We start from the raw sequence: 27984 nt of genomic DNA, 5'->3' as shown, positions 1-27984 counted from the left end.
AACGAATTACACAACAACAAATTGACTTATAAATTGTAGTTATGTCTTTTCTGCCTGATAGATCAAATTATTTTAAGTTATTGATCTCACAATACCAACTGGTCAAAGTTCAGCCACCTGCAACTCTTTGCTCTCTGTATGTTTGCACATTTCTGCATTCTTGACAAAAAACGCACCCTCCAAACAAACCGCTGAGCACATCTAAAGGAGATATTTGTCTCCACGTCTGTTTGCGTCGTCTGTTTTCGTCGTCTGTTTTCTTCTCTTTCAGCCCATTGTGTGTTTGTGTGTGTTTGTGTGTGTTTGTGCGGTTTCTCCACCCCTTAGTCCACTGTGTGGCAGCGGCACACAGGCTGTGTTGGGTCACAGCAGGGCGATGCTGATATGTCTGTGCTGTAGTCTGCTGTGGACACAGACTGGTCGGTGGCAATGTCCCATAACAACTTCTCCCTCGCACGGGCGACCCTTTCCGCTATCGCCTTGTACTCAGGTGTCTCGACCTCCAGGGGTGTTTCCTCAGCCTCGTCGCGCTCTAGATCAAATATCAACGGCGGGTCATATAGCTGCTGCATTCCTGTTGCACCGCCACATGCCTCAGCTGCACCTGCAAAGAACAGAGGACATGAGTGTAACATAACAAGCAGCACTGCAGACACACGTCAGTGAGCACTGAGTGTAATGTAGTGGGACTGGTTATTGCACTTTATTCGACCCGTACCTGTGATGTAGAAAGCCTTGTGTGTCTCTGTTCGCACAGTCTGCAGGTCACCAAACTTTCCCGCAGCACCGCTGTTAGGGTGGAACAGAAACTACAAGAAAGAAGAGAAAAACCTAATGCAGGACCCCCACTGACAATACAGGGGAACTATTTATAAAAACCAGAGTAAGACTGACAACAAAACTACTTAGTACCTCATGACCAGTCTGTTCACCACGCAGGAAGATATTTGTGGCGTCAATGCCATCGTAACGTCTGTCTAAGGGCGGAGTTACCTCTGCCAGGGACAGAAGGGTTGGGAAGATGTCCATTCCACTGCAAGAGGTCATAAAGAGGAGAGGAGATACTGTTTTGCATCATGCAATCTTAAATTTGAAATTGTTGACCTGCTGGTGGCACTAGATGAAAAGTCACGGAATCACCAAAGCTATTTGGAATGATCCTTTGACCATGAAGCCCTTTGACCAAATTTCATGATAACCTATCATATTATTATAAACATATTTGGAAAAAAAGACAAAAACACTAGTGCTATGCCTCAGTCCACAGGGATGGATCCATCATATCTAGCAAACACTGAGTCCCTAGCTATAAAGTAAACATAGGATCAAGTCTCTGCTTATTGGTAAAACGTGTAGTACCTGAGGAGGGCGGAGTTGGTGGTGTTTGCAGGGATCCTCCCGGGCCAATAAGCTACTGTTGGCACCCTATGTCCTCCCTCCCAGGTGGTCCGCTTAGCTGAGCCTCCGCCTAACACACAGGCAAAAGATGACTTAAGTGATATGAGGATCCACAGCAACAAACTGTACACTATCAAACACTCATAAAGCATGCATTAAAAGTGTTTCCAATTTCTCAGTATGTTTATTTTTCATACCTCTGCAGGTCTGCCACTTTCCCACGAAAGGTCCTACACTTCCTGCATACTGGCACTTCTGTTCCCACGGACCGTTGTCACCTAAACACAATGCACACACATAATACTTTGATAAGAGTTACACTGGTAGTGTGGGAGGGCAGACATAATCCATTCAGCAGACTAACCAGTGAACCAGATGAGAGTATTGTCTTTATCTGCGGTATCAGAGGCGCTCTTTACCGCCCCCACCAGGCCGTCCATCTCTCGCAGGCTGGCAGCGTACACTTTGCCGTCATCTGGGCGATGGGCGGAGGCGGAGGCATCTGGGGGGAGCGGAGGGGCCAGGGGAACATGCATGTGAGCCAACGCTATGTAGAGGAGATACGGCTGTCCTCGCTCCCTGCAGAGACAATCAATAATGTGAAGCCCTGTCAGAGAACTTCAATGATTTGTACAACGAATGCAATTACTATATATATATATATATATTACTGTTTCTATTGTTCAGTGTTTTGCAAACATACGATACTGGCACCCCCAACATGACATTTAGCATTTTGTTTAACTACATTTTGCAGTATTTTAAACAATTTAAAGTTAAACAGTACAATGCTTGAAATTAAACTCAAGTACATTTTGGGGATTGAAATCATGGTGAAAAATATTCTGTGTGGCATTCATGGTGCAGTTTCCTACTTTAAAGTTCATGGAATCTAAAAAATAGTGAATGTGTTGTTTCAACCAGTCACACTGCAAGAACATCTGTTTTTCTAGACCAGAAAACCCCATCATAGAAAATGAATTTTACAAAATATATATCTGTATCTGTTGTTCTTAAATTGAACTTAGATTCAATACTTTTAAACTGTAATACAGTGCATGGCCCACTTGAAATGAAATCTAAATTAAACCTCTAAATAAGGAAAGTTAAAACAGCCACATATGGTCATTTCAAAGATGTTTAGACAGAATTAATTTCACAGAATTTAGTCAACTACTAATGTTAAACAGGGATGTGCAATGAACATGTAATGTAATTTATCAGAAATATGCCCAAGCCACATTCTAGTTCATTTTTAAACATTACCAACCCAGCTGTACACAGTTGGGTCTTGTCAGCTCATGACTGACAGCTGCACTAGATCACATGACCCTGTTATATAGCATGAAGGTAAGTTGCCAGGCAGCTGTAAACCGCAGGGTTCACTGTCCTCACACACAAACGCACACGCACACGCACACACACACACACACACACACACACACACACACACACACACACACACACACACACACACACACACACACACACACACACAAGCCTCACAAAGCCGATACTGTATTGGCATGTTATCCAGATTAACAGATCTAGCGTTATATTATGTAACTCAATTTCCCAAGCTTCATACTTACATAATCTTTTGGGTATGGAAAATATAAAAACAAAACTTCCATAACCAATAAAAAACAAATAGAGAAGTCATACCATTGCACTAGGGTGACATATTCCTTCATTAACATAAACATGGAAGACAAATGGATGGTGGAAAAAAAGATTCCTAGCTGTGATAAATGATCAGGCTACCAGTGTCTCACGTGGCATGGGAGACAAAAGTTTAGTAGTGTTTTTAAGAACTTTACTGCAGTGTGTTTGGATGGCTGTTTCTTTGCCCCATTGACAAATACAGTTACACTTCTTCAGTTTCCTCTGGAGTACATTTGAGTTTCACCCTCATGCACACTGACGGACTAGTCATCATCAGCTGCTGAGTCGGCCGACGACATACTGACACAAAGTAGGTCAGAAATCTACTTGCCCAAAGACTATTTTTACTTGACCCTTCTTTTTTTGTTGTTGCAGTTATCAAATAACAGCAAGGGCTAAAGCCTATTGTTATGGTAAATTAACAGGAGTTTCACCCACATCCTCTAAAGTCACCCAACTAAACTCCTGTTTCCAGGATAATTGAAACGCTGAAGTTAGTTGCTAGATTTACTTGCCCGATGTGGCGTTTTATTTGCCCCCAAGGCAAACGGGCAATCCTTATCATTGAGCCCTGGCTTAATTAAACACCCAGGTGGCGTAGCTAGGTTCAATAAAAGGTGAACTCACACCAACATAACTACTACAGGGAACTCAAACAAGAACACGACATCTGGCATGCTGTTTTTAAGTATCATATGAAGAAATTGAATCGGTGCAACCTTATGACTTATAAAATCATTATGTGCATCTGTATGTACGCACTTTGATACAGTATAGTGTCAGTTACTTGATGACACACACACACACACACACACACACACACACACACACACACACACACACACACACACACACACACACACACACACACAACCTGTAGGAAATATGACTAAAAGAGAGGAGAATGAATTGTGTCAAATTCAAATGGGTTTTATAAATGTCACGCACGTCAGCAACCTAATATAAATGTCCTATTCTATTGTGTTTGTTTGCAGCTTTATTGTACCTTGCATTGTGTATAATCCTGGTCGCAGCAGATGTGTATTGCTCCGTTAGCGTCCACAGGTCAAGCGGCTGGTCCACTATAGTGCTGTTTTCAATCAGAGGAAGGCCCACTTTGGAATAACAGCCTCCATGTACACTCCTCTTCAATCTAAACCATGTAAACAATGTTGAATAATAACACAATACATGTTATATGTGTCAAGGTTAACATGTTTTGAAATAAGAGATCGAGAAATAGAGAATTGTAGGTATGCAGTGTTTGGCCTGATCAAATAAGAAGCAGTTGGAACTAGTTACCATACTTCTTGCCAAGTAGGCTGGGTGACAAAGTCTCTTTCTTTTTTTTTTTAAGTCATAAATGGTTATGACTTCCAATGTACGAAACATACAACAGGTGCACTCGGCCATACTATGTTTTACTTCATTATCAAAGCTTTATGATTACTTGTCAAATTTCTTCATCAGCAACACAATACCCTAACTTACCAGGGTGTATAGTGGTATTGGTATTGTGTGATGTCTATTTAACTGTATCCCCATATTCTTAGTGTATTATGTTTTTATGATATTAGAAAGCTCTATATTTTAACGGCACTGTTCATGTAAAAGTCTCACTAGGTAGTTGAAAATTAGCTACAGCAATAATCTCTCTGTACTCATCAGCTTCATGCCCTGTATAGGAACTATGTGAAATTACATCGTCCCTTTCAAATAAAAATAAATTCAATACATTATGGCCTGAGAGTGTCATATTTGTTAAAGTAGGAGCACAGAGCAACACCTGATCACTTGAGGTCCAGGTGAGTCACAGGGAGGGCACTGTGGCAAATTATATCCAGGAATGTCAGTGCAGCCCATGTCATTACTGTAGGGAATACCAAGGTAGTAGTCAAAACCTGCCAAAGGGACAATACACATTTACACATTGTTTACAAGAAGAAGTATTTCTCAACCAATAATTAAAAAAATGTAATTATATGACAAAGAAATTGAGCGCCAAAGCTCCCTTTTGACCTTGGAGAGAATAACTTGCACCGTTAATGTGGTGTTAACGTTTACTCTACCATAAAATACCTCAGAATGACACTCTGAACTACAGTGAGATCAGTTTCCAGGAACTAAAGCGTATAAAACAGATAATATGTTCTCACATAAGCAAAAGAGAAGACATGTCCATTTTTCAAGACAAATGATCTGGGATGTCACTCTTAACATTACACCCTGGAGCTGTGCCGCTGAAAAAAAAAGCAGCTGCAAGTGGTGGTGGGGGCTGTTGTTGAGTCAGCTGTAGGCGAAAAGTCAAGGTCAAGTATGTCGTCTCTCAGGATGCGTCTGCAGGGAGTTGTGTCCTGTCTAGTCTTTTCCCTGCAGCGAGGCCGAGGGATTCGCTCGCACACTCCACGTGGTTAGAATGGCCTAGAAAAACTGACTGACGCCTTAACACTGAACTGGAAAGATACAGTACAATGCAACAGGAACAGTCTACGTTAGCTAATATCTCATTCTTTTATGTGGCGTAAACAAATAGTTTTTATAATATGTGAAATTCTTTAACTGCTAAATAAATGCTTGTACGTTGCACTGCATTAGTGTATCAGGAATTATTCTATTACTAATAGTACTGATGACATTTTGCGCACCCTCAAGGCTGGTTTTATATCATACTTTATCATAACCTTATACTCTTTGTACTTATTTACATCTTACTCTTCAATTCATTTTCCTATCATTGTTTGCGTCTGTAGTGGCCGACTACCTCATAGGGTTTATTGATGTTTTAGATAACTATTTAATCTCACCTCACAAAAAGATACCAAAGAGGTTCCAGAAACAAAACAAAATTGCTAAGAGTAGATGGTAATAGGGTTTATTTGTGCTTCAATTTTAAATTTTGTCTGTTCTTGTAGGCAATGGAATGTTTATACCCAAAACCAATCTCTATTGTTTGGCTGAATAATGAGGGACGAATTCAACAAAAGTCCACACACCTCTGTGAAGTTCCTTCTTTATCTGAGCCTGTTGTGTTAAGTAAGGCGCCCTGTGTTTTTTTGGGGTATTAATGTCAAGCTCCCACTTACCTCTCTTAGTCGGACCGTATGGTCCATTGTGGCCGAGGTGCCATTTCCCTATCATGGCCGTGTAATATCCCGCCTTCTGTAGGAGGTGGGGCAAGGTTACTTCAGACAGAGGCAGACCGGCCACAGAGCTCACAGCGAAGTTATGAGTCACACCATTTCTCAGGCCATAGCGGCCTGTCAGGATGGCAGCGCGGGATGGGGAGCAGGTCGAGGCAGGAGAATGGAAGTCTGTCAATCTGGAAGAAGTAAGGATATTATGACTTGGTGGCAATTGGAAGGGAATGTCACTGAGGGGGAGAGTATAGAAAATGTCCTGTCATGTCTTTCTGCAGTACAAGCCCTGGAGACTATGATATCAGAGAGGTTAGGTCACAAGATTTACACCAGACTCTGATAATATGACTTGGACTTTAGATCTACTCAACAAACACAAAGGTATAGAAACAAGGAATAAGTTACCTACCTCAGTCCTTGCTCAGCCATCAGGTTGAGGTAAGGCGTGTTGTTTGCCTTCTCTTCAGGCCGGTTAGCATCCAGGTCACCCCAGCCAATATCATCTGCCAGTATGATGATAAAATTGGGCTTCTTGCTGGGATTATTCACGCTGGCTCCATGTCGGGACACCGTGTGGAGCAGCAGACCACACATTAGCATCCCAGACAAAAGAAACAGGGTGAGACCCTCCACCATTTCGGGTCAAGATCTGCAAAGGGTCACATGGGTTTCATTGTTATACAGTTTTATAATAAGTGAGGTTTCAGTCAGTCAGTGAGGGTAGTAAGTAATCCCATACAGAATAAAGTGAGCACACAATTTAAACACTTAAAATAATTTAGAACCATTGCTGTAATTACGAGTAAACAATAAAGAAGCCTGTAATCAGGGATTGAGATAAATACAACCATGTTTCTTGCTTTAACCTACTTTCTTCCTAAACCTTTATTATTATATTCCTTTATTGATCCCCATGGGGGAAATTCAAGTGTTGCAGCAGCTCAACTACACAGAAACAGATAATAAATACACATATTATACAATAAAAAATAAAATAAAAATAGAATAAAAAAAAAAATAAGAATACAAATAAAAAATGTACAGTATATCCACATGGGGGGGGGGCTGGTCAGCATGATGACAGACTGGGCAACCTTGGGCATGTTAACGTAGTGACAATAATAAAAATCAGATGTCGATATCTGTGCCTTTCCTTTTAGTAGGTTATTTCAAGCTAAACTTCTACACCAGCTTATTATTATGCAGCAGATCACACACTAACTACATAGACAGGTGAAAAAAATAAAATAATAATAAAATAAATAGAGAAAAAATAGAGACATCAGCATGTACCATTGAGAAACAAAAACTGTCTGCAGAAATGAATTACTGCCCCGCTGAAAGGGGGGTTGTTGTGGGGGAGAACTGGCGGTAACCCAATCCCTTGAACCCTCAGGACCCCTCCGTGTATTCTGAGCGAGGGCTGTCCCGAGCATGTGGGAGCGCGCTCCGTGTGCGTGAATGCATACATCCACCCCCCCCCCTCGTGTGCGTGTTCGCGGACACACGCACGCGATAATGTGTAGAGGAGTTCATAGGCGGTGTGCGCGAGACATGGAGACGGGACTACGGCAGGAATAATCACGCGACCGGAGGAATAACTTTGCTCTGAAACGAGCCCCACACACACATACACACACATATATATATACACACACAGGTGAGACCAGACTAACACAAGTTACTACTAAATCTACCAGGATGTTGGCTTCAGTAAAACACTTTGAATGGCAGGAGAGGGATTCAGCACGACTTGAATTAAACGTGTGGCTCAAACAGACGACAGACCAGTACTTACAACGTGTGTATGAGCCGCTACTAAAGTCACGCTGCGCCGCCGGACTGAGAGCGTTGCGTCAGCCGCGGGACTGTTCAGTGTCCATGTGTTCTCCCCTCCCACCCCTCTTAATGAAGGGAATAAGGATAAACAATTATCCTGTTTTAAATTTAAATTATATTAAAAAAAAATAACTTGTGTGTGTTAAATAATTTGATAATCCTAAATAAAAAAACAATAAGGTGTTGGATCCTGTAACAGCACAGACTAGTGTTTTTCCAACTGAAACCAGGACGATGTTATAAGGATTGTTTCCTACCATTAAGTTTGAGTAAATTGAGATGTATGTTAAGGGATTTAATAATAACAATGGAAGGAAAGTTCAAATAACGAATAACAATTTAATAATATCTGGGTGGTAAAAATATACTTTAAATGTTTTTGGAAATTCACTAAAGAAAATAAGTGTGGGTGGGGGGAGGAGAGTAGAAACATTACAAGAAATATGGCTTTTAAAGTAAATCCAAACTGTGCAATGTTTGCCGATAAGAATTATTCAGCGAGCATTTTAACATTCAATCAAACCAGCCTCCTATCTGTAATTACATTGGAGATATCCATTAAAACATTTCTCCTGTGTTCTCACTTGTCAGAATGGTAATTAAAGAAATCCACAATACCATTTAAAGAGTAGAAATAGTTTTTCAAGATATCTACAACTTTAGTTGTACTTACTAAATGTAAAATATATTTAAATCCTTAAAAGGTTTAAGTGGCCATTTTGACATTTAACAACTAGGGTGGAAATAATTGCAGATATCTGTTATCTGATTCTGCATATCAAAAAGAGTATTTCAGATATCCACGAATCATTTTTTTATACACAAATTACATTTTAAATATCCATAACGCCGTTCATCTATGGGCTTTCAATTTTGGATATCTACAATTGTATTTTTGATGTCTCGAATGAATATTCTGGATTCTGCAATGTAATTCTTACACGGAAAAACTATGACAAGTTATTTTAACATTTAATTGCCAGACTGGATAATCATTACTGATATCAGCAACAACGTTTTGCCAAGTCAAAGCTCTAATTCAAGATCTATATTTATGTTTTTACTGGTTGAAAATATTTTTTGTTTTTTTGCATGACTTTATAGATTCACAGCTAGATTATTTTGTTTTTAACTTTGAAAAATGTCTTACCCACTCTGCCATTTCTCTTTACAGGGCATGGCACTGTGTGGAGTGAAGGGGACACGTTTCTTGGGGCCCAATGTGTACCAAGAAGCCCCTGACGGAGGCTGGGGATGGGTGGTTGCTGTGGCCTTCTTCGTGGTGGAAGCTTTCACCTATGGTACCATTAAGATCTTTGGCATCTTCCTCCAGGACCTGATGGAGGAGTTTGGAGAGACCAACAGTCGGGTCTCGTGGATCATCTCCATCTGTGTGTTTGTCATGACCTTCAATGGTGAGTACAGCTAATGGGGTGTTGTGGGAGCAACCAGGTATAGTACAGACTATAGATAGAAAATGATCATGAGGTTGTGACAATCACTGGTCCGTTGTCTATATTGAACAACTGTAATGGGTCCTCAGGTCCTCTCTCCGCTATGATGACAAACCGCTTTGGTTTCCAAGTTGTTGTTATGATTGGAGGAATACTTGTTGCCTCCGGTACCATTGCAACCAGCTTTACCAGCTCCATCCATCAAATGTACATCACCTATGGTTTAATTGCAGGTATTTCATTTCTCCCTATTTGAACATCACGTTAAGCTAATATTCTCTTTGGGCTTGCTTTTTAGCGGCTTGTCTTGCTGAAATACAGTTTAAAAGCTTGAATCTTTTCCACTGTCCAGGTTTTGGATACTGTCTGACCTTCCTGCCCACTGTGACCATCCTCTCCCAGTATTTCACACGCCGGCGGTCTCTGGTCACAGCCGTGGCGTCCACTGGAGAGTCTCTGTCCATGTTCGCCCTAGCACCAGGTGATTGCAATGGCTTCCACTGATGTTTTATGCATACATTTGAAAAGGCAAGCGTTTGTATGGGGGTTAAGGAAAACCAACTCTTTAAGACAGGTTGACTTGTACAATTTATTTAGTGACAGGAAAGCTCAAGGAAAGACAATGTATAAAAAACACATTTTTGTTAGAAGATTCAGAGACTATCTTAAAGGCTAAGTCTAGCATTATTATACATTTTTCTTACTTTCAAAAATGACCAAGAAAAGACTTAAACCAACCATCAATTGATCCCATTAACAATTAATCTGGGTAGTTGTCTTAAAAACAATTAAAAAAACATCAATAGCCACACTTGTACTGATTTGAACATGGGCACTTTAGTTTATTTTGAGTCAATCCCACATACTGAAAATAGTCCCGAACAAATAGACGCTTTATTCCTGTTTGTGTAATCTTTGACAAACACCAATACCCAGCTGTTCTACGAAATTATTTAGCCTTTTTTCAATATCAAACGTTGCAATTTTACCTGTTTTCAAGCCTATAGTGGGAACCATTAGGTTTGGTCTAAGAGCCAAACACAGGTACTGAGAAACAGACCAAGACATTGTTGATTTTAGTCCTTTAATTGGACTTGTTGAGAATAGCCTAACAGAAATGCTTTGATAGCCTTATCCTGTAATGTAGAGAACACTGACGGCACTAATAGGTCATGTCTCCTGTTTCTTTTGTTCATTTCCATAACAGTCTGTTATATACAAGTCACATCACGAACCCTCCACAATTATGACATTATTGTGCATGCATTTTTATTGATGAATACTCACTTAATACCTCCTCTTTCCCCTCAGCCTTTTCTGCCTTGAAGGACCATATTGGCTGGCGACACACCATGGCAGTGATGGGAGGTTTGCAGAGCATCATAATCATCTGTGGTGCTCTGCTTCGGCCAATCATTATCAAACCTAGATCGACCCGTGAGACAGAGACTGACGGATTGTCCCCAAAGGAACTGGAGACTCTTAGTACATCAGAGAATGTCGAGGGCACAAATCCAGAGGACTCTATAATAAACAATACCGCACATGCACATAAACACTCCCATAGTCCCGACAATGAACCAAACGGAGGCTCTGTGATCACTGGGAACTATGGAGCCCAGTCTCTAAAGGACAGAGACCACAGCAGCCCGGAGGAGAAGACCTTGATGCACAAAGAAGCTAGGAAGTCTGTGGAAAACATAATGGCAGAGATAAGAAAATTTGAAATGGAGGAGAAAAAGAGCGAAGATGCAGAGAAACAAGTGATGAAAGATGGGGGAATGAAATCAGCAAAGAATTCAAAACTTCTAGATTTCTCCATCCTCAGAGAGCGCAGCTTCATCCTCTATTCTCTGTTCGGACTGTTCGCTACGCTCGGCTTCTTCGCCCCTCAGCTTTACATCATCGAGCTGAGTGTGAGTCGAGGTGTGGAGCGGGACCTCGCCACCTACATGCTCTCCATCATGGCTGTGGCCGAAATCTTTGGCCGATTCTCTATTGGATGGATGCTGACACGGGAGCGGTTCAGGAAGAAGAAGGTGCTTGTGCTTCTGGCTTGTGTGATTGCTATGACGGCGGTTCTTATAGGAATAACTTTGGCTATGGAGTTCTACGGTCTGGTTGTGTGCTGCTCTTTCTATGGGTTCTTTATGGGAACCCTAGCATGCAGCCACATCCCCATGCTGGCTGAGGACGATGTGGTGGGCATAGAGAGGATGTCTTCAGCTGCTGGTGTCTATGTGTTCATACATAGCTTTGCTGGGCTGGCTGGACCCCCACTGGGAGGTAAGAGACATCTTATAGTGATGAGTTTATTCTAAATACAGGTTATGGTTTCACTTTACCACAGCTTTTATCTTTTTAACACACAAGGATGATTCAGATAAGATTTTCCATTGACTGTGTGCACATGTCAACAGTAAAATCAAAGCTGAAAGATGGAGAGCAAGAGAGAGAGAGAAAGAATGGAAGGCAATGATTTAAAGCACAGCAACAGTAACTGCATTAATGCTGTTCTGAGGTCTAGTTTGGATATATATCTAATATATGTCTTAAAGATCAGATTACATCTAATATTATTGATTTATCATCTTTTTCAGAAGCTTTCTAATGGAATAACTGTTGTCTGCCTTAAAGAGCTACTCCACCATTTAGTACTTAACTTCTATAAAGTTAAGGGACTTGGGGAAGACAGATCAACAAAAAGGTGAAAGGCTAAATATCCACACCAAATCCTACATTTCCCATAATGCAGCTCTTTAGACCTTTCCTTTCTTGTAAGTGTGTAGTAAACTCCACACCTTCAGTTTGTAACACAGGCTTTATGTTAAACAAATCTAGTCTCATAGTCTCCACGCCCAAACTGAGATAACCCTGATGACATCACTGTGACATCATCAGGGTTATTTTCTCAGCCCCCTACAGAGCCACAGGAGGCACTATACAACTGTTTTACACAGGCTGGGTTGTAATCCTCATGTCAAGTGATTTGTTGGAGTGCCCCTTTTTAATTCTTCTCTATCCCCAGGTGTGCTGGTGGATGTGACTCAGAACTATGGATCAGCCTTCTACTCCTGTGCTGTCGGCATGGGACTTAGTGCGCTGTTCCTGGGTTTGGTAAAACCAGCTAAGAAAGGACTACTCTGTAGGAGGAGGAATTCAAAACGCCCTGAAGACATACATTAAAGAGAAGGGGGCTCTGAGGAACAGAATGTGGTGGACAAACAGGACAAAAGAACTGACAGTCATCAGGATGACGACCAGATGGAGGTCACAAGAGATGTCCAGGACGTCATACGTTTTGCTTCAGCTGATAAGATCAAGCATATGAGGGTGAAATGCTGGCTAAAGACTTCAGCTGGAAAGGGCTGAAGTGACACAATGAATAGAAAGACCAAAAGTGTTTATGATCTGAGAGCATTCTTTAGAGTTTTTACTACGTAATATGTTGTGCCATACCTACCATATGTACCAAACAGTGAATTTTCTAGAGTCAATGTTCTTAAAATTTTAAAAAGTTAGACTACTAAATTAGCTTAAAGTGAGTAAAGCTTTTGATGTAGTCTTGCTTTAGCGCACAGGTATAGCTGCAAAGTATGGACATGTTCAAAAGGCAAGACGTAACACTAATACTTGATGAACTTATTACCTAACGTCAAACAATACCTCACACTGCCAGAAAAGCTGTGATTCAAAAATGTAGCTGTGAGAACGATAAATTGCACAGATTCTGTAATGTTTTATAGAAAATACATAAAGCTCAGGAGATGTCATTCAAAGTCTTTATTTTTAATCAAACCGTCACCAAGCTGACAAATCAATGTTATGTGATATGAGATGTCAGAATCAAGCTATTTTTGTACTGAAAATGTGTTCATAATAACGCAAGAGTGATCCGAACCACTTAATGACATTTAAATGTTTTGTTTTTATATGCTTCAACCTTAAAAGCAACTCATTCAACTGCTATTGTTTTTGTCACATAACTTTGATTTGATATACTTTCACATAAAAATATTTTATGTACATATTGCAACCTTCATTTTCTATCCAGAAAACACATTTACTTGAACTCGGCGTTTCATTCTGCCTGGAAACACAAGGGCCATTTGACCTTTTTAAATCAATACAATATACACCTTATTACGTCTCTAGTGGGCCTTGTGTGCGTCCTGAAATTTAATGTAAGGGTCAAGAAAAATAAGGATTCTGATTTGTATTCTAATAGCAGCAGAAATGTTAAGCAAATATTTTAAATGCTATCCATGAATTGGTCAGAGTTGTTGCTTTTATATCCCGATTTTATCCAGACTTATTAACAAGTACAGTCGTTCATCTTTCTCACAGTATGTTGAGGCACCTGTTTAGCCACATTCTGGATGTCTGAAAGGCTTCAGTGGGTTTGGAAAGGTGGAGCACAGACTGACAGGCAGTCGCCTCCTCTTGTCTGGATGTTGGACTCTGATCTCCCTCCATCCAGTGCAGTAAGGCCTGTGGACCACAGTTAAACTTTTACTAAAAGGATGTACAAAAAAATAACATAAATGCATCTGAGTGTGTCTTTGCTTTAATCTGTGATCTGATGTTGTGGTGAGCTTTGATCAAAACAGGAGGGAAGGTGTAAAGTACCTTTATGTATGCTAATTTGTATAGATGATTCTTGGAAAACTACTGGTTCTTATTTACTGGTACTGAAATATACATAAGTGTGGTTCAAATTCAAACTGTCCTGAATGAATGACATGATGGTGGTGCTGTTTTAACTAGGTATCACTGTCATGCATCTTAATTTTACTGTAAACGATGAAAAAATAATAATAAATAGATGAATTTAGGTTTATCATCACAATCTTTTTCCATGAAAAATGTTTTTTACCTTGTATCTTTCAGACATTTTGAAACCGATAGCGACCTGTAGCTTGCGAAGGCAGATGGGACAGAAATCCAGTGGCCTACGATCAGACTCCTCCAGGTGGTTGGAGCCCTGCATGACACAGCTCATCCACTGGCAATGCTTTATTCCAAACATATGGCCAATCTCATGGGTCATTGTCTGTAAAGAATAAATAGATATCTTTCATCAGGTTCTCTTACAAAAAACAACCAGCAGTATTGACTGTTTTTATCAGCAGTATATACAAAAGTAAAGGGATTGAGGATGTTTGGCAAGACCACTCAATAGTTCATAGTACAAAATTGAGTGAGTGGTGGAGAGTGTTTGTTACAAACCTTGCAGGATCGAAGCAGCAGTGTGCTGGTGATGGGGGGAGTGTAATATCCGTCAAACACAGAGTAGTCCCCCTGTTTTGGCTGGAGCCTTTTCTTCAGCCTCCCAGCATAACTTTGGCTGTAGAAGTTGTCATCATACCTGGCAAAGCTGAAAACACCCATTCCTGCAAGCACAGTTGAGAAACAACCGAGAAGATGTAGGTAATAAAAACAAAAACCTCTCCTTGATTGTGTGTTTTCCACCTAGCACCATCTAGTGGCAGCTCACCCACATTACCACGCGACCAGAGACTACTAATGAGAATAAAAAGTTAGTGTATGATTGACTTTGTTAAAAAATATTCCTCTACTATGAAGCAATGTTTCTCTCTTCTCTAATTTAGTGTGGTATTTCAACAGCAAATTAACAGTATGTTGTGTTGCATAGTAACGTTATTATTACGAGTGGTAGCCTCAATCATTATAAATCACATAGAAAGTTATATTTTCTTAGGAAAGGCTTTGTGGTACAAATCTCACCCATGCTTAGAGAAGCCTCTCCGAAGACAAAGTTCCAGGATTCTTTGGGGAAGAGGTCAATCATTGTGATTCCAACAATACAATAAGCATCTTTTGGTTTCCTCTTCCACAGGAATTGCAGCAGGTCACCTAAATTTCACATGAAAACAATAATAACAAAAACAAAATCATACACAGGCGAGCTGGACTCATCCTCTTGCATTTTCTACATGGAGCCTGGCAAAATCCCCCCCCCCAACAGATATATGGTACAATGAAGGCTAGCTTTAAGTGAAAGTGATGGACTCCCTAACTTACCAGTGAGGATCTGAAGGTTGTGCGAGTTACTGTTAACCCTGAAAGAGCATCCTGTTTCGGGCACAGTGACCGCCGGCAGCAACTTGACAGAAAGCCCGTAGAAGAAGGCCTGGCAGTATTCTCTGAGCCACTCCACATACTGGTCTGTCTCTGCCGCCGCAACCCCAAAGGAACCTACAAGAAACAAAGGAGAATTAAGAGCAGCCAACTATGTAACATGCTGCACAAAGTGCCCTGTATAACATATTGTAGATGCCTTATCCATCTGTATAACCTACAATGTAGCTTGAATTTGGTTGTCATTTAGTGAAAGGATGTTACATTTACTTTAAGTGCTCAGGGGTTATAAGTTATTGAACTGGCACTGAGAAATAGCAAATATGCACATGCTTAAATTTCCTTTACTTAACAATGGGCATTATTTTCCCAAATTTACCCACACACTTCACGAGGGCCGAGGATTACAGAGGCTCTAGCCCCACTAAACACAAACATGCTCACCTATGGTTTGAATATAGATAGTATTGTGGCTTGCATTGGGGGTCTTGCGCAAATGGTCTCTATAGAACTTCTCGAAGTCTTGAGGCTCCTCAGGGTGAGCAGAGACCCAGTCTGAGTCAGAGTGCACTTTGATAGGTTGGAAAAGGGAGCCCGGCTGCCCTGGGTGCAATCCTTCCTCCAGAAGATGCCTCTCTTCTTTTGTGTACTGTCTATAAAGTTTAGCTAAGTCCTGGCGGTTGGAGACCAAAGCTCTTTGCAGTGTCTCCACAGAGTGCTGGATCACCTTCATCTGCAAGGAGAGATTTACAGCAGTGACATGGTTACAGATGAAGTCAGGATGAAATATGCAACATGGCTTTGCTACCACATAGAGATTATTTTTTTATCCCCTACAACCTATGGATTTATGCTTATGACGATTATTTGACCAATGCCCTGTCATGCTGTCATTGAAGAAGTACTACCCTGAGCCTTCCACTCAGCACTTATTGTATTTGTATTAGTTTGTTGCACTTATTGTATTCGTATTAGTTTGTTTATGTACTTTTGCTCTGGTTTATGCTTTTAGATGCTTGTTTAAGAAAGGAGATGCACTTATGACTTCTGGTGACTAGCAGTTCTCTTGAATACCTATGTTGAATACACTTATTGTAAGTCGCTTTGGATAAAAGCGTCTGCTAAATGACTGTAATGTAATGTCATGTAATATCATGTGACCTTTGTAGCAGTCAAATTGGAGCTTGCTTAGTAAAGAAAATGTTTAATATGTTACAGATGATATCAAACAATATAATATACACTTAATATGATATTGGACGGAAATGTATAAAAGTGTATAAAATACTGCACAGGGAGGGTATTTAAAGTAGCAGAAGTGAAATTAAAAAACTAAACATTCACACATTATTTGTATATGTGTGCATACTCTTCCTTTCGTGAATGCAAACTCTCCTCGTCACTCAAAATCTCTCTCACGACATATTAATGGATTAATTCGTAAAAAAAAAAAAAAAAAAAAAAAAAAAAAAGCATAATCTGATCCAATTTACAGACGTAAACCAGTTCACCATGGCGACACCATGGCGACACCGGAATCCGTTTCCGCCTTGTACTTCTTCTGGTGACGTCATGTAAACAGAGGGGTGGAGCTCTTCTGGGGAAACATTGACGAGCAGCGGAGAAGACAGGCTGGCGGCTACCGCACGCCTAACGACCTCGTATGATCACTTTATCCTAATTCGGACAAAATTAAACCATTTCAAAACTTATTTAGTTTTCTTGCAACTGAGTTGTGTCAGGTGACGGTACTTGCGACGGTTAACTCCGACCAACGGCAGAGGACGGCTTACGAAAGCGGAAGAAGTTTCAGTGAGCGTAGCGCTGGTGCAGCGGCGGTGGTTAGCTGGAGTAGTTAGCGTTAGCTGACACAACGTCGCACGGTAGCAGCTAGCGGGCTAGCTGGCCGTCATGCCGGGGATTTCTCGAGATATCACTGCGTAAACGAGAACACCTAGCAGCTTGCCGGTTAGCTTCCAGACGCCCAGCAGCAGCACCGAGGCGTAGGCAGGGCGGACCGGACTTGGACCGGTGACAGGTCTGAACTCACGTCAGCACACAGCGGAGGGTTTTGTGCTTTCCTACCGGGGGGGTCCTGTGCTTCAGCCGGCTGGGGATCGCTCACTAGCACGTCCTAGACTTTTTTTTTTTTTTTTTTTTTTTTTTTTTTTTGATGAGATGAGAGCGAGCTTGCCAGGCTGAGTTTCTACGAAATGGTCGTGGAGCTTTAACGGAACCAAAGCTTTACAATAAGAGATCTCAATCCGGCACAAAGGCAGTGTCAACCTTTCTTTTAGCCAAAAAAAAACTGCAACACTGCAGAAATGCTGACAGACAACAGGTAACATGAATACCCCTTTTTTTTCTTTTTTTTAATTTTTAATTTTTACACATGATTCATTAATACAGGCTAATCATTACATACAATAATACATTTGATGTCTGTATCACTGCTGTAATGCAGCATTGTAACTAAGGCATCCATTACAGTAATCAAAAGCTAATACCAGGACGATTGAGTCTTTAAATGCAGTATCAATGTTCTGTCCACACTATGTGTAGTCTCTATATATGCACCCCAGGGATAGCATAGTAATCAATGTGTTCTCATAATGGGAGTGCCACATGTCTGATCATATAACTGCCTGAGTGCGAGTTGCTATTTTTGGTTCCTCTTCATGTTCTCTCTTTCTGATGCTCTTCCTTTCTCCTCCCAATCTCTCCCCCCACCCCCCTGCCTGCCTGCCTCTTTTCTGTCACACTCTCTCCTTCACTTTTATGTTCAGTTAACTGTCCTTTACTCGATGCTCCTTCCATTTCTGTTTTGCACAGGAAACGACTCCGTAGCTGTGACAGGGAGGAGGACCAACAGCTGAGCTCTCAGGCCAAGAGGTCAGGAGGGGGTCCCAGCCTTCTCCTGTCAGATCTGGATTCAGAGGTGAGATTGACTTGATCTTTACGTTCGACTGTGGACCATCATACAGATGTGACTTTACCCAGATTTCATCTAATTGTGTGATGAAAATAAGTCATCTTTTGGCGGAGGATAAATCCGCCAAGGTCATTTATTTTCCATCTGATGTAGAGCCTTTTGAGATCTGCAGACAGTGCAAGCAGTGTGAAATCATGTGTATAAATACATGCGATGCAATGCACCACTGTCAGGAAAAGCACAGAATGTTTTATTTACAGCATCTTGCATCCATCCGTGAAGCTACAATTCAGAGCCCATCTCTGTTCTGGTTTTACAGTCTTCCAGCAGCGACAGCAGTAATGGGATCAGTAGTCCAGAGAGAGCAATAGTGGCCACCACCAGGCCATGCATACACAGCCAGAACAACCGCATCACCCAGGGCTCCCTCAGCCCAAAGCCTGAAGACTCTGGTATCTCCTTGCAGCACGGTTTCCATGGTGATGGCAGCAGGGTCTCTTACGACCACATCAACAAAGTCCTGCGGGAGGCGCACTTCAGTAGTCTTCAGACCAGAGGGCGTCCAGGCTCAACATGACCGTGACCTCCGATCCCTCTCCTGACCTTTTGTCCCTCGCCCATCAGTGCTGACACGACTGGCACAGTGGCTCCTCCTTGAGAAGCCTCAAGGAAGACATTTGGGTCAGGGGGGAAGGGGATGACGTGTGGGGAGGTTTACAGATTTTGGGCATAAAGGCTCATCCCCACCTCACCATTTGTACCATTTGTCAAGACCATAAGCACATCTGCTGTTCCATGGCCCAGCCACTGTGGTTTTTCTGTGCAGTATTGATGTGTATGTATGTTTGTGTGTGTGTGTGTGTGTGTGTGTGCGCGTGTGCACGCACCCTGTGCACTTTATAAAGAGGAATCATTCTCTTTACTTGCGTGCGTTGATGTGTGAACATTGTCATTGGTGCTAATCTCAAGAAATGTGCGTCGATCCAAAGTGCTTGCGAAACTAAATAAAGCTAAGCACTTTACTCAATAACTTCTCATTCTGTTTACTCTCGGCTGGGGAGGTCAGCCGCATGTTTGTGTCTGAAGTGGGAGAGGTTGCGATCCCGCTCACAAAGGAAGTTCATTGAGGCCGATGGATTCGATCCAGAGGACCATTATTAAAACAATCCAATAAAATAACATTTAAGGCCTTCTTTGTTTTCTCAAACCAAAGTAGAAGTTAAATTATAGTGTATTTTCCAGTTACTTTAACTACGACGAAGGTTTTGGTGTGGCAGTTCAGTGGGTTCAAGGTAATGGAACAGAGATTCTTCATGAGCCTCACCACCAAAATCCAACCTCAGATTAGGTCCAGGCTAATTATAGAGCTGTGAGCAGGCACCGGAGTCTGCGGCTCAGGCAGTGTACTGCTCAGCACAGTGCGTCAAACAAAAACAGCCTCGAGAAGAAGCTCTCTAAATCAGTTTGTAACCATGCGTTTACTTCAACATTTTGCACATCGTGTGTATGCGTCATACGCCTGTCAGCCATACTTGGTTCTGTATGGTTAAATATGACCAGTACACTGTGTTGCAAATAAAATGAGATGTGAAAGTAATTCATATTTAATGTAATTTTTCAAATCAATTTGACATTGAAATAAATCGTTCCTGAAAGTGATGCCTGCAACATGTCGCTGATACCATTTAAATAGAGCATAACGAGACTCATTTGTGGAGTAGTTAGTGCTGTAACAAAAACACAGCAGGTTTTATTGTTCTTCAGCTTATGCAACAGCTTAGCTTGTGCTCACTGAAACAGAATACATCAGTGGCGTTCATTGTTCATATCTGTAGGTTGGATTCCCATTTTGGCATGTAGTGTGTACCACATTCCACAGTCCTCAACTCCACAGTGGAGTATGTAACTGAAACAGTCATGGTGAGATAGGGAAGGTAATCTGCTTTGTATTTGGCTACAAAAACAAACCGCTCATGAAATTGCTTATTTTGCATTATGCTGATGGCAGTTTAATGCCACACAAGATATGCACACAAAATATCTCAATATGGAATTATTCCTTTAGTTATCCACTAGTCTTTAATCATGCACCCTACAACCACTCATGAGTTTGTTTTAATCAATACACTGGAGACAATAAATCATTTGTAAACTAGCACTCGTAACATTTACACTGACAATGGCTAAGTACCAAAAATATGGAAGACAACTCTCGTTTGTAGGTTTATGAGACCATTAGAAAAGCAACTGTAGTGCAAATTACAAATGGAGGGATTCTCCCTCAGAGGTTTAGGACGTGCTGCAGAGGCGCAGGAGTTGTTAGTCAGCTAAACGGAATCCTGAGATAAAGCAACTATCAATAATAACCTGTAATTCAAGGCAAGCATTCTTGTTTAATACTTTTAAGATACAAGATTTCAGCCAACAAACAGCAACATAGCTTACAGACCCGTCTCACATATGACAGCTGAGGGGTTTCTCATGCCAACTGTATATTGCACTCACTCTAAGAGGACAACAGTTATGTGTCCTAAATCTCTGTCTCTCAGCCCAGTCTGCTGCTTAAATCGATTTCCAAGGAGGCACCATACCGATAACATAAAACTCCAACCATCAATTTAATCTGCTGTTTATATATAGCTCTAAGCTTATTGGTTTATAAAATTAAATAGTTTTCTAGACATATATACATGATGACATCATTGGCTTAACTGTGACAGTTCCAGCTGTACAACGTTGGTCAAAAGTTGAGAAATGAGAAGGCCGATACTGGTTGGCTGCTCTCAGATCCAACTGAATTGCAAATTAAAGGAGCGTCATCACTGGTTTTACTGGTGCCGATACTGGTATGCACAGCTAGGTTCTCCCTTAAGCTGTCGCCCGTCCTGCCCGTCTCTGTCTGGGACGTCTCTCTTGAACACAGGGGCCTCCCCTGAGTCACCAGCTCCATACCGCTGAACAGCGTCAGTCTGCCCAGACAGGGCTGCTCGCTTTGGGGCTCAGCTGAATGGGGAGAGCTCCCGTTTGTGTTAAGCTCTGATTCCTCATCAACCAATTTAACCTCAGCAGTCCTGACTGGCTCCGGATGGCTTTGCACTAACTCGTGCAAAATGGGAGAACGTTTTTCATCATCGCAGTCCTTCATCAGCTCCCCTGAGAGGTCTCTCTGGGCCAAGGAAAGACTGGAGTGGGGAGATGGGTGATTTGGTGGTTGGGTGACCCCGGTGGGTGAGATGTCAGGCTGTTTATAGATGAGGTCTTGATTCCCAGGTGAGTGGTTAAGTAGTAGAGGGTCTGAGTGTGTAGATGTGGTAAGCTGATTAGTTGTTGCCTGATGGCTGCTGTTTGCTGTATCCTGCCTCGGAGCGAGTACAGATCCACCCATCAGAGCCTCAAACTGTCGCAGGATCTGGTAAGAGGAGATAAGAACAAAAAAGTTAAAAATAAATTCACCCTAATAATTTGAGAACCCTGTGAGGCGTTCTCTTTAGGTCTCTCTTACCTTGGTGGCTTTGTTGGCCACAGGTCCTGAAGCCCCCTCACTCAGCTGGCGGAGCCTTCGTTGTGTTGCTCCAAACATTTGTTCCAGAGACAGGAGGTCAGAGGTCAGGAGGCATGATACAGCACACAGTACCCGCTGCAGGTTTGGAGGAAAATAAAATATATTTATATTAGGATTGCATTCTATGATTAAGAAACCCTGGATCTCCATTAAATCTTAACCATTTGTTACCATCTGAATAGTGTTTGACGGATCTTGAAGCCTGCTTGAGAGCAACTCCACTACGACCTCACAGTTGAGAATGGAGCACCTGACAGATCAAATGAGAGAGAAATTTACCACAAAAAAAACACAGACAAATAATACAGTTAATAAATGGAGAATCAGCAGTATTCTTAGTCTGAATTTAGATGCACTGACTCTTTTATGAAGTGCTGGCTCTCCTCTCTGGACAGGAAAACTCTGGATCCCTCAGTCAGTCTGCTGATCAGCGCCATCTCCTGGCCACAGTCCCCCAACTGCAAGGCTTCCACCCTGAAGACCAGAAGTTGTGTGAGACAAAGATTTGGAGAAAGCGAGAAAACTAACACTGAACATTTAAAAGACTACACAACTTCTCCAATATGACTTCGATGTGATTTAGGCAGGAAATGGCTGGTTAAATCAGTCGACTCTGGCACTCACCTTTCTGATAGGTCCCCACTGCTCTCTCTACTGGCCCCCGATTGGCTCCCGGTACCGGCTGACTTGCTGCCCACGGAGGCCTGGCTGTTTGCTGCGATATCCTGAGAAGAGTTGTGAGAGGAGCTGTTGCCGCTGTCGGTCTCTTCCCAGCCGCCTCCCACCTGCCCTGGACACCGCTGGGTCAATGCTGCCGTGGAGACACGCGGTGGTTCCAGGGGTCAAAATAAATGTATAATCGACTCTAATAAGTCGTGCCACAAAGTGAGCTGGTACATGATTCATACACAAATACATTTTTTAGATTCAAGCTTTCTTTTAAGAAAACCTAAGTCCACGTTTCCATCACACCGACAACGGCTCACCTTTTGGTGTGCGAGCAGGCAGGTTATAGGCACACGCAGGCACTGCCACCTCTATGGGTGCGGACGGCGCAACTACTGCCCGGTAATGGTTGTCATGGAGACGGATGCCCTGGTGTTCGGTTGGGGGAAGGACAGCACTGGCCACTACCTCTGCAGCTTTCTGGATCTTATTCAGTAGTGAATCACTGGCTGATGGGAGGAGCAAGTAAAGACAGAAATATACAGAAATTTACAAAGACAATAACCTTGACTGTATTTGTGTCAGTGTGCAGCGTGTGTGTGTGTGTGTTTGTGTGTGTGTCAGTATTTATCCCTCACCTGTCCCCTGCTTCCCTGGACTGTATCCAAAGCCCTGCATTCCTGACCTGTGGGAAGTCGCTGAGCCCATACCTGGACAGAAAGACACAGGAGACTTCTAGTACTCAGGGCTTTAAGTTCACAAAATACTAATAACCTGATGCAAGTTATTTTAATCATTCAAGCTCAGGTGTTTTCACTTATGAATGATGAGCCCTGCTCTTTGGACTGTCACATTATTTCCAGTATAGCTGTGCCCAAATTCAATCTGAGCAGAAGTCTAATTAGCCAGAATAAGTGAAAGCACATGCGAGGTTGTACCTGGCATTTAGTAAAGATTTTAATGGCACTTATTAAATGAATCATTACCTATCACTCACCCATTGTTATGGGGGCTAGGTTGAGCGGGGAAACTCCATCTTTGGTGGAAATTGTATCTGTGAAGAGCAACCTGGCCACTTCCTGCAAATAGAAAATAGAAAAAAGTAAAAAGTGAGGGTGTTTGCCTTGCTGTCACAGATATATGATTGACATGATGATTGACTACAGCCAAGGCTCACCTGTGCTGTATTTCTCACTTTCTGGTACAATGCTGTGCCATGGATAGGATCAGGAGGGCCGCTGTAAACTTAAAAGGCAAAACACCCGACAGCAAGTGAATCTTCAGAACGACATAGTGGCAACAGAGTGATAACAGTCAAATAGAGCTAAAAGCAAAAGTAACCAATGTCTAACCTGATGCCTGCTGGATGAAGGTGGAGTTCCTTCGAAGTTCTGTGAGGAAATGGTCTGAGCCATGACCACAAAGATGGACAAAGATCTTCAGCACCTAAAACACCAGCGACATTAGCAGAACCTCGAGTTACTCACAGACAGGAAAGGGAGGAAAATCACTAACATTAAAACTTTATACATTATGTCACAGCGGCACTACACAGTTTTTAGATAACAGACAGAAACTAGGATAATAATCACTGTTCTCACCTTAAGTTTGACATGACAGGATTCCACCTGCAACCTCTCCAGAAGGTACTCCAACAAACACTGACCGCAACCTGAAGACTCATGGGAGATTTCTACAGTGTGACGATGGTTAAGGATTTTACAATCATAGCATAAGAGACTCAGTATGTCTGATTTGAGAAAGGTGATTTTGCCCTGGTCAGAATACCAGAAAATAACAACATTACTATGAAGAGCACTGTCCTGCTGTCATGTGTATGAATGGGTGTGAATGATTAGATAGATCCTGATGGGCAGGTGGCGTAGCATGGTAGCCCCTGTCATCAGTGTATGACTGGGTGTGAATGGGTGAATGATTAGTAATGTAAAAGCGCTTTGAGTGGTCGGAAGACTAGAAAAGCGCTATACAAGTACAGTCCATTTACCATGTTTATATCATGAACTCTTGTGGATCCAGCTCATGATAATAAACTTACAATCCGGTCCTGCTTAGGATCCAAATTTAAACCATGTACAGGTTCCCACACAGTTATTATTATTATTATATTCCTTTATTGATCCCCATGGGGGAAATTCGAGTGTTGCAGCAGCTCAACTACACAGACAATAAATACATATACTATACAACAAAATAAAGATAGAACAAAAATAAGAAATAAGAATAAAAATAAAAATAAAAATGTACAGTATATCCACATGGGGGGGGGGGGGGGCTGGTCAGCATGTTGACAGACTGTGGTCTCCGCTGTTGTTACAGTCTGATGGCAGTGGGCACAAATGAGCGTCTGAAGCGCTCCGTCCTGCTCTTTGGCAGAATCAGCCGATGGATGAAAGAGCTGCCCAGCTGCCACAGTTCCTCATGGAGAGGGTGAGAGGGATTGTCCAGGATGGCTCCGAGTTTGGCCTTCATCCTCCTCTCACCCACTGACTCCAGACTGTCCAGCTCCAGACCCACCACAGAGCTGGCTTTCCTCACCAGCTTATTAAGTTTGTTGGCATCTCCAGTCCTGATGCCACCACCCCAGCACACTACAGCGAAGAAGAGGGCGCTGGCTACCACAGACTGGTAGAATGCCTTGAGCAGTTTATTGCACACATTGAAGGACCTCAGCCTCCTCAGGAAGAACAGCCTGCTCTGTCCTTTCCTGTAGAGGGCATCAGTGTTGTGTGTCCAGTCCAGTTTATTGTTTATCTGCACCCCAAGGTACTTGTAGGACTCAAGTACCTTGGGGGTATTTTCCCTGAAGAGTTTTTATTGGTAGGGTTTCTGGAAAACAGTACGACTTGAACGGTCACTCTCCATTAGAGAGCGTTACATTAAAAAGGGAGATGTGTCACTGAGCTTTGCTATGTTAAAAATATAATTGATCAATGGATGTCAACCCTTTGTTCACAACAGAAGATGGCAAAAGGATACTTCCAATATCTTGGAAAAGGTACCCAGGACAGGGGGTTTCATCATCTGCTGTAGCCTTCATCAGAGTTGGGACCTTCAGTTGGTGGAAAATATGGTAAGACAAAATGTGATACAAGTTTCAAGCTGACACTAAAAGACTATCTTGTATCCCATGAGCATTGAACAGTCCATAACCAAATACACAACACCCCTTGTTCTAACCACGACACCAGGATGTGAGTACCAGGTTAGCTTTAGCCAAACAGACTGTTATAAACATACAGCCTGCTGCTTTAGGACTGCTGCTTTAGGACTGCTGCTTTAGGACTGCTGCTTTAGGACTTCAACGAAACAAGCTGGCAGGTCAACAGGAAAATGACATGAAATGCAATTCCCAAATGAGTGTCTTCTTACTGTTAGCTGGCATGCTACTAGCAAGCTAGTGCTAGCACAACTTAACAGATACAAGCAGACACGTTAACGTACGTCAACCTCGTCATGCTCCGTCCAGCTGTTTACTAGCATTCACAAAAAGTAATGACCGTAAACAGCACTTACTTTCTGAAGGAAAGCCAGTCGTTCCATGAATGTTGCCATGATTTAGCAATCCTGGCTGCGGGTTACTCATCTTCCTCTGAGGGGTACGAGGGGAAGGCGGTAATCGAGGTGACAGCTAGCCAATCACAGGACAGCAAGCAGCAATCCTAAAGTCTATTGGCGCTCAGGTGACGCCTACGGTCTAAAGACAGCGAATCAGCTTCGGGAAAACTAGAGCTGACACTTTGATTGACGGGGACGGGAGCGAATCACATCACTGAACACCCTGCTGGACGTTTCCTTGATGACAGGGTCAACAATATGGCGCCGTCCATGGTGTACAGAAAAGCTTCGTCTAGGAGTTGATGTATACTTGTTTATTTACAGCTTAATACGTTTGCTAGTACATTTTACAAACTGTGAAGTGTCGTCTGTTTATCTCTCCATATACTTAAACACCTAAAGGATTTGCGTTAACGCCTGAACAGCAACCATGTCTGGTTCAAATGCCTGGAGTCGAAGTCGAGAGAAAATGAGACTTTTCCCTGAGCTTTTTGCACAGTGTGCAGGAGAGGTAAGCACTGCTATCATATCTGAGCAGGGGACATTGTGCTGTGCAATTTTTGTGCACGTCTTGAAAAATTCAAATTAATTCCAACTAACTGCCTATGCTACTACAAAACACAGTTTAAGTACAAGGTAGATATCAGACTTTTGGATGACATTGTTTGTGTAGTTAAATACCACCTCACTCATAGTCATTATGTATTTTTATTTGATTCCATTATTATTAATATATGTAGGCTTGGGTTTAGCTGTGGGTGGATAGGTTAAGCTCTACTGTCATAACTGAAAGCAGGATTGCAAAATGAAATGCAGTTCCCCTGTATGCAATAACACCAACAGCAATTGTATGAAAAAAGATGAAATGATCAATAAGCGTAGGATAAACATTTGTAGAATAATAAATACAGCAAAAAACAAAGCAGCAATAAAGAAAGATGACATAGTATATTTATATGCATGCAGGTTACACACACATTATGTATAATGCGACTTAAATTTTTGATTCAAAGAAACCAGGAAGTAAGAATGGCCAAGGGTGTGCAAAAAAACAGACACAAGAGGTCAGCAGAGTAGACACAGTAGAATAAAAGAGGGGAGAGTTTTCATTTTACATGTGTGTTTCCTTCACCATCAGTGAAAAAGATTTGTGTTCCTTCGTCTAATGTCAACTTGTGTGTGTGATTCAGGCAGCAACGTATGGGAAGTGTGTGGCAGCTACCACAAAAGGCAGACAGGAGCTGAGGAAGGACATGTGTGCCAAGGAATTTGAAGCATTGAAGACGTGCTTTACAACTGCAGTAAGTGATAAAGTCAGTAATCCTCCTGCTGGATTTACGCAGTCGTGGTAGACGGTCATGATTGAAATGTTATAATCTTTATTACAGGCCAAGAAAAAAGCCAAATGAATGAAAACTGTCCTGGCTTTGTTGGAGCTGTAAATTCACTGAATGGACCTCAATTGTGAATAGAGAAGACGGGAATTCAAAGTGTTGATCGACTTCTTGTGCTGGATCTTGAAAACAGAACACTTCCTCTACTAGGAACTGTAAATAAACTGGACGTGTGATGTGTTGAAAAGTATTTCTGCTACATTCTTTTATATTAAAGACTGAATGTAATATACTGAGGTGAATAAAACATTGCGTTTAT

The 27984-nt window shown here is 41.9% G+C and overlaps 6 protein-coding genes across 6 annotated transcripts; 3 read left to right on the top strand and 3 right to left on the bottom strand.

The window, feature by feature from the left end:
- Positions 1-79: 79 nt before the first annotated feature.
- On the bottom strand, positions 80-8040 carry arsg (arylsulfatase G). Its single transcript, XM_054598458.1, has 11 exons — positions 7999-8040; positions 6610-6849; positions 6147-6382; positions 4850-4964; positions 4070-4216; positions 1763-1977; positions 1596-1676; positions 1360-1468; positions 913-1033; positions 719-809; positions 80-604 (listed from the first exon to the last, which is right to left on the bottom strand). Exons 2-11 carry the CDS (start codon positions 6834-6836, stop codon positions 324-326), a joined length of 1623 nt encoding a protein of 540 aa, XP_054454433.1. The 5' UTR covers positions 6837-6849; positions 7999-8040; the 3' UTR covers positions 80-323.
- Positions 8041-9216: 1176 nt separating this feature from the next.
- On the top strand, positions 9217-12679 carry LOC129091716 (monocarboxylate transporter 7-like). The gene is made up of 5 exons (XM_054599413.1): positions 9217-9454; positions 9583-9726; positions 9846-9974; positions 10805-11779; positions 12522-12679. Exons 1-5 carry the CDS (start codon positions 9217-9219, stop codon positions 12677-12679), a joined length of 1644 nt encoding a protein of 547 aa, XP_054455388.1.
- Positions 12680-13364: 685 nt separating this feature from the next.
- Positions 13365-16334, bottom strand: LOC129091613 (archaemetzincin-2). Its single transcript, XM_054599300.1, has 6 exons — positions 16040-16334; positions 15539-15712; positions 15242-15370; positions 14723-14886; positions 14370-14546; positions 13365-13984 (listed from the first exon to the last, which is right to left on the bottom strand). The coding sequence occupies exons 1-6, from the start codon at positions 16326-16328 to the stop codon at positions 13835-13837; spliced, it is 1083 nt and encodes a 360-aa protein (XP_054455275.1). The 5' UTR covers positions 16329-16334; the 3' UTR covers positions 13365-13834.
- Positions 16335-17742: 1408 nt separating this feature from the next.
- Positions 17743-19688, top strand: si:dkey-21c1.1 (uncharacterized protein LOC100150256 homolog). Its single transcript, XM_054599329.1, has 3 exons — positions 17743-17936; positions 18428-18533; positions 18847-19688. Exons 1-3 carry the CDS (start codon positions 17920-17922, stop codon positions 19102-19104), a joined length of 381 nt encoding a protein of 126 aa, XP_054455304.1. The 5' UTR covers positions 17743-17919; the 3' UTR covers positions 19105-19688.
- A 555-nt stretch (positions 19689-20243) lies between these two features.
- tepsin (TEPSIN adaptor related protein complex 4 accessory protein) lies at positions 20244-26374 on the bottom strand. Its single transcript, XM_054599328.1, has 13 exons — positions 26290-26374; positions 25753-25825; positions 24357-24448; positions 24108-24201; positions 23933-24000; positions 23753-23834; positions 23394-23465; positions 23076-23264; positions 22714-22900; positions 22450-22563; positions 22261-22339; positions 22030-22164; positions 20244-21936 (listed from the first exon to the last, which is right to left on the bottom strand). The coding sequence occupies exons 1-13, from the start codon at positions 26326-26328 to the stop codon at positions 21268-21270; spliced, it is 1893 nt and encodes a 630-aa protein (XP_054455303.1). The 5' UTR covers positions 26329-26374; the 3' UTR covers positions 20244-21267.
- A 208-nt stretch (positions 26375-26582) lies between these two features.
- On the top strand, positions 26583-27982 carry ndufaf8 (NADH:ubiquinone oxidoreductase complex assembly factor 8). The gene is made up of 3 exons (XM_054599341.1): positions 26583-26842; positions 27522-27632; positions 27720-27982. Exons 1-3 carry the CDS (start codon positions 26762-26764, stop codon positions 27738-27740), a joined length of 213 nt encoding a protein of 70 aa, XP_054455316.1. The 5' UTR covers positions 26583-26761; the 3' UTR covers positions 27741-27982.
- The last annotated feature ends 2 nt before the right edge of the window (positions 27983-27984 follow it).

The sequence above is a fragment of the Anoplopoma fimbria genome, chromosome 5 (genome assembly GCF_027596085.1).
Source record: "Anoplopoma fimbria isolate UVic2021 breed Golden Eagle Sablefish chromosome 5, Afim_UVic_2022, whole genome shotgun sequence".
Taxonomy (NCBI): Eukaryota; Metazoa; Chordata; class Actinopteri; order Perciformes; family Anoplopomatidae; genus Anoplopoma; species Anoplopoma fimbria.
This window is presented reverse-complemented; position numbering and strand designations above follow the sequence as displayed.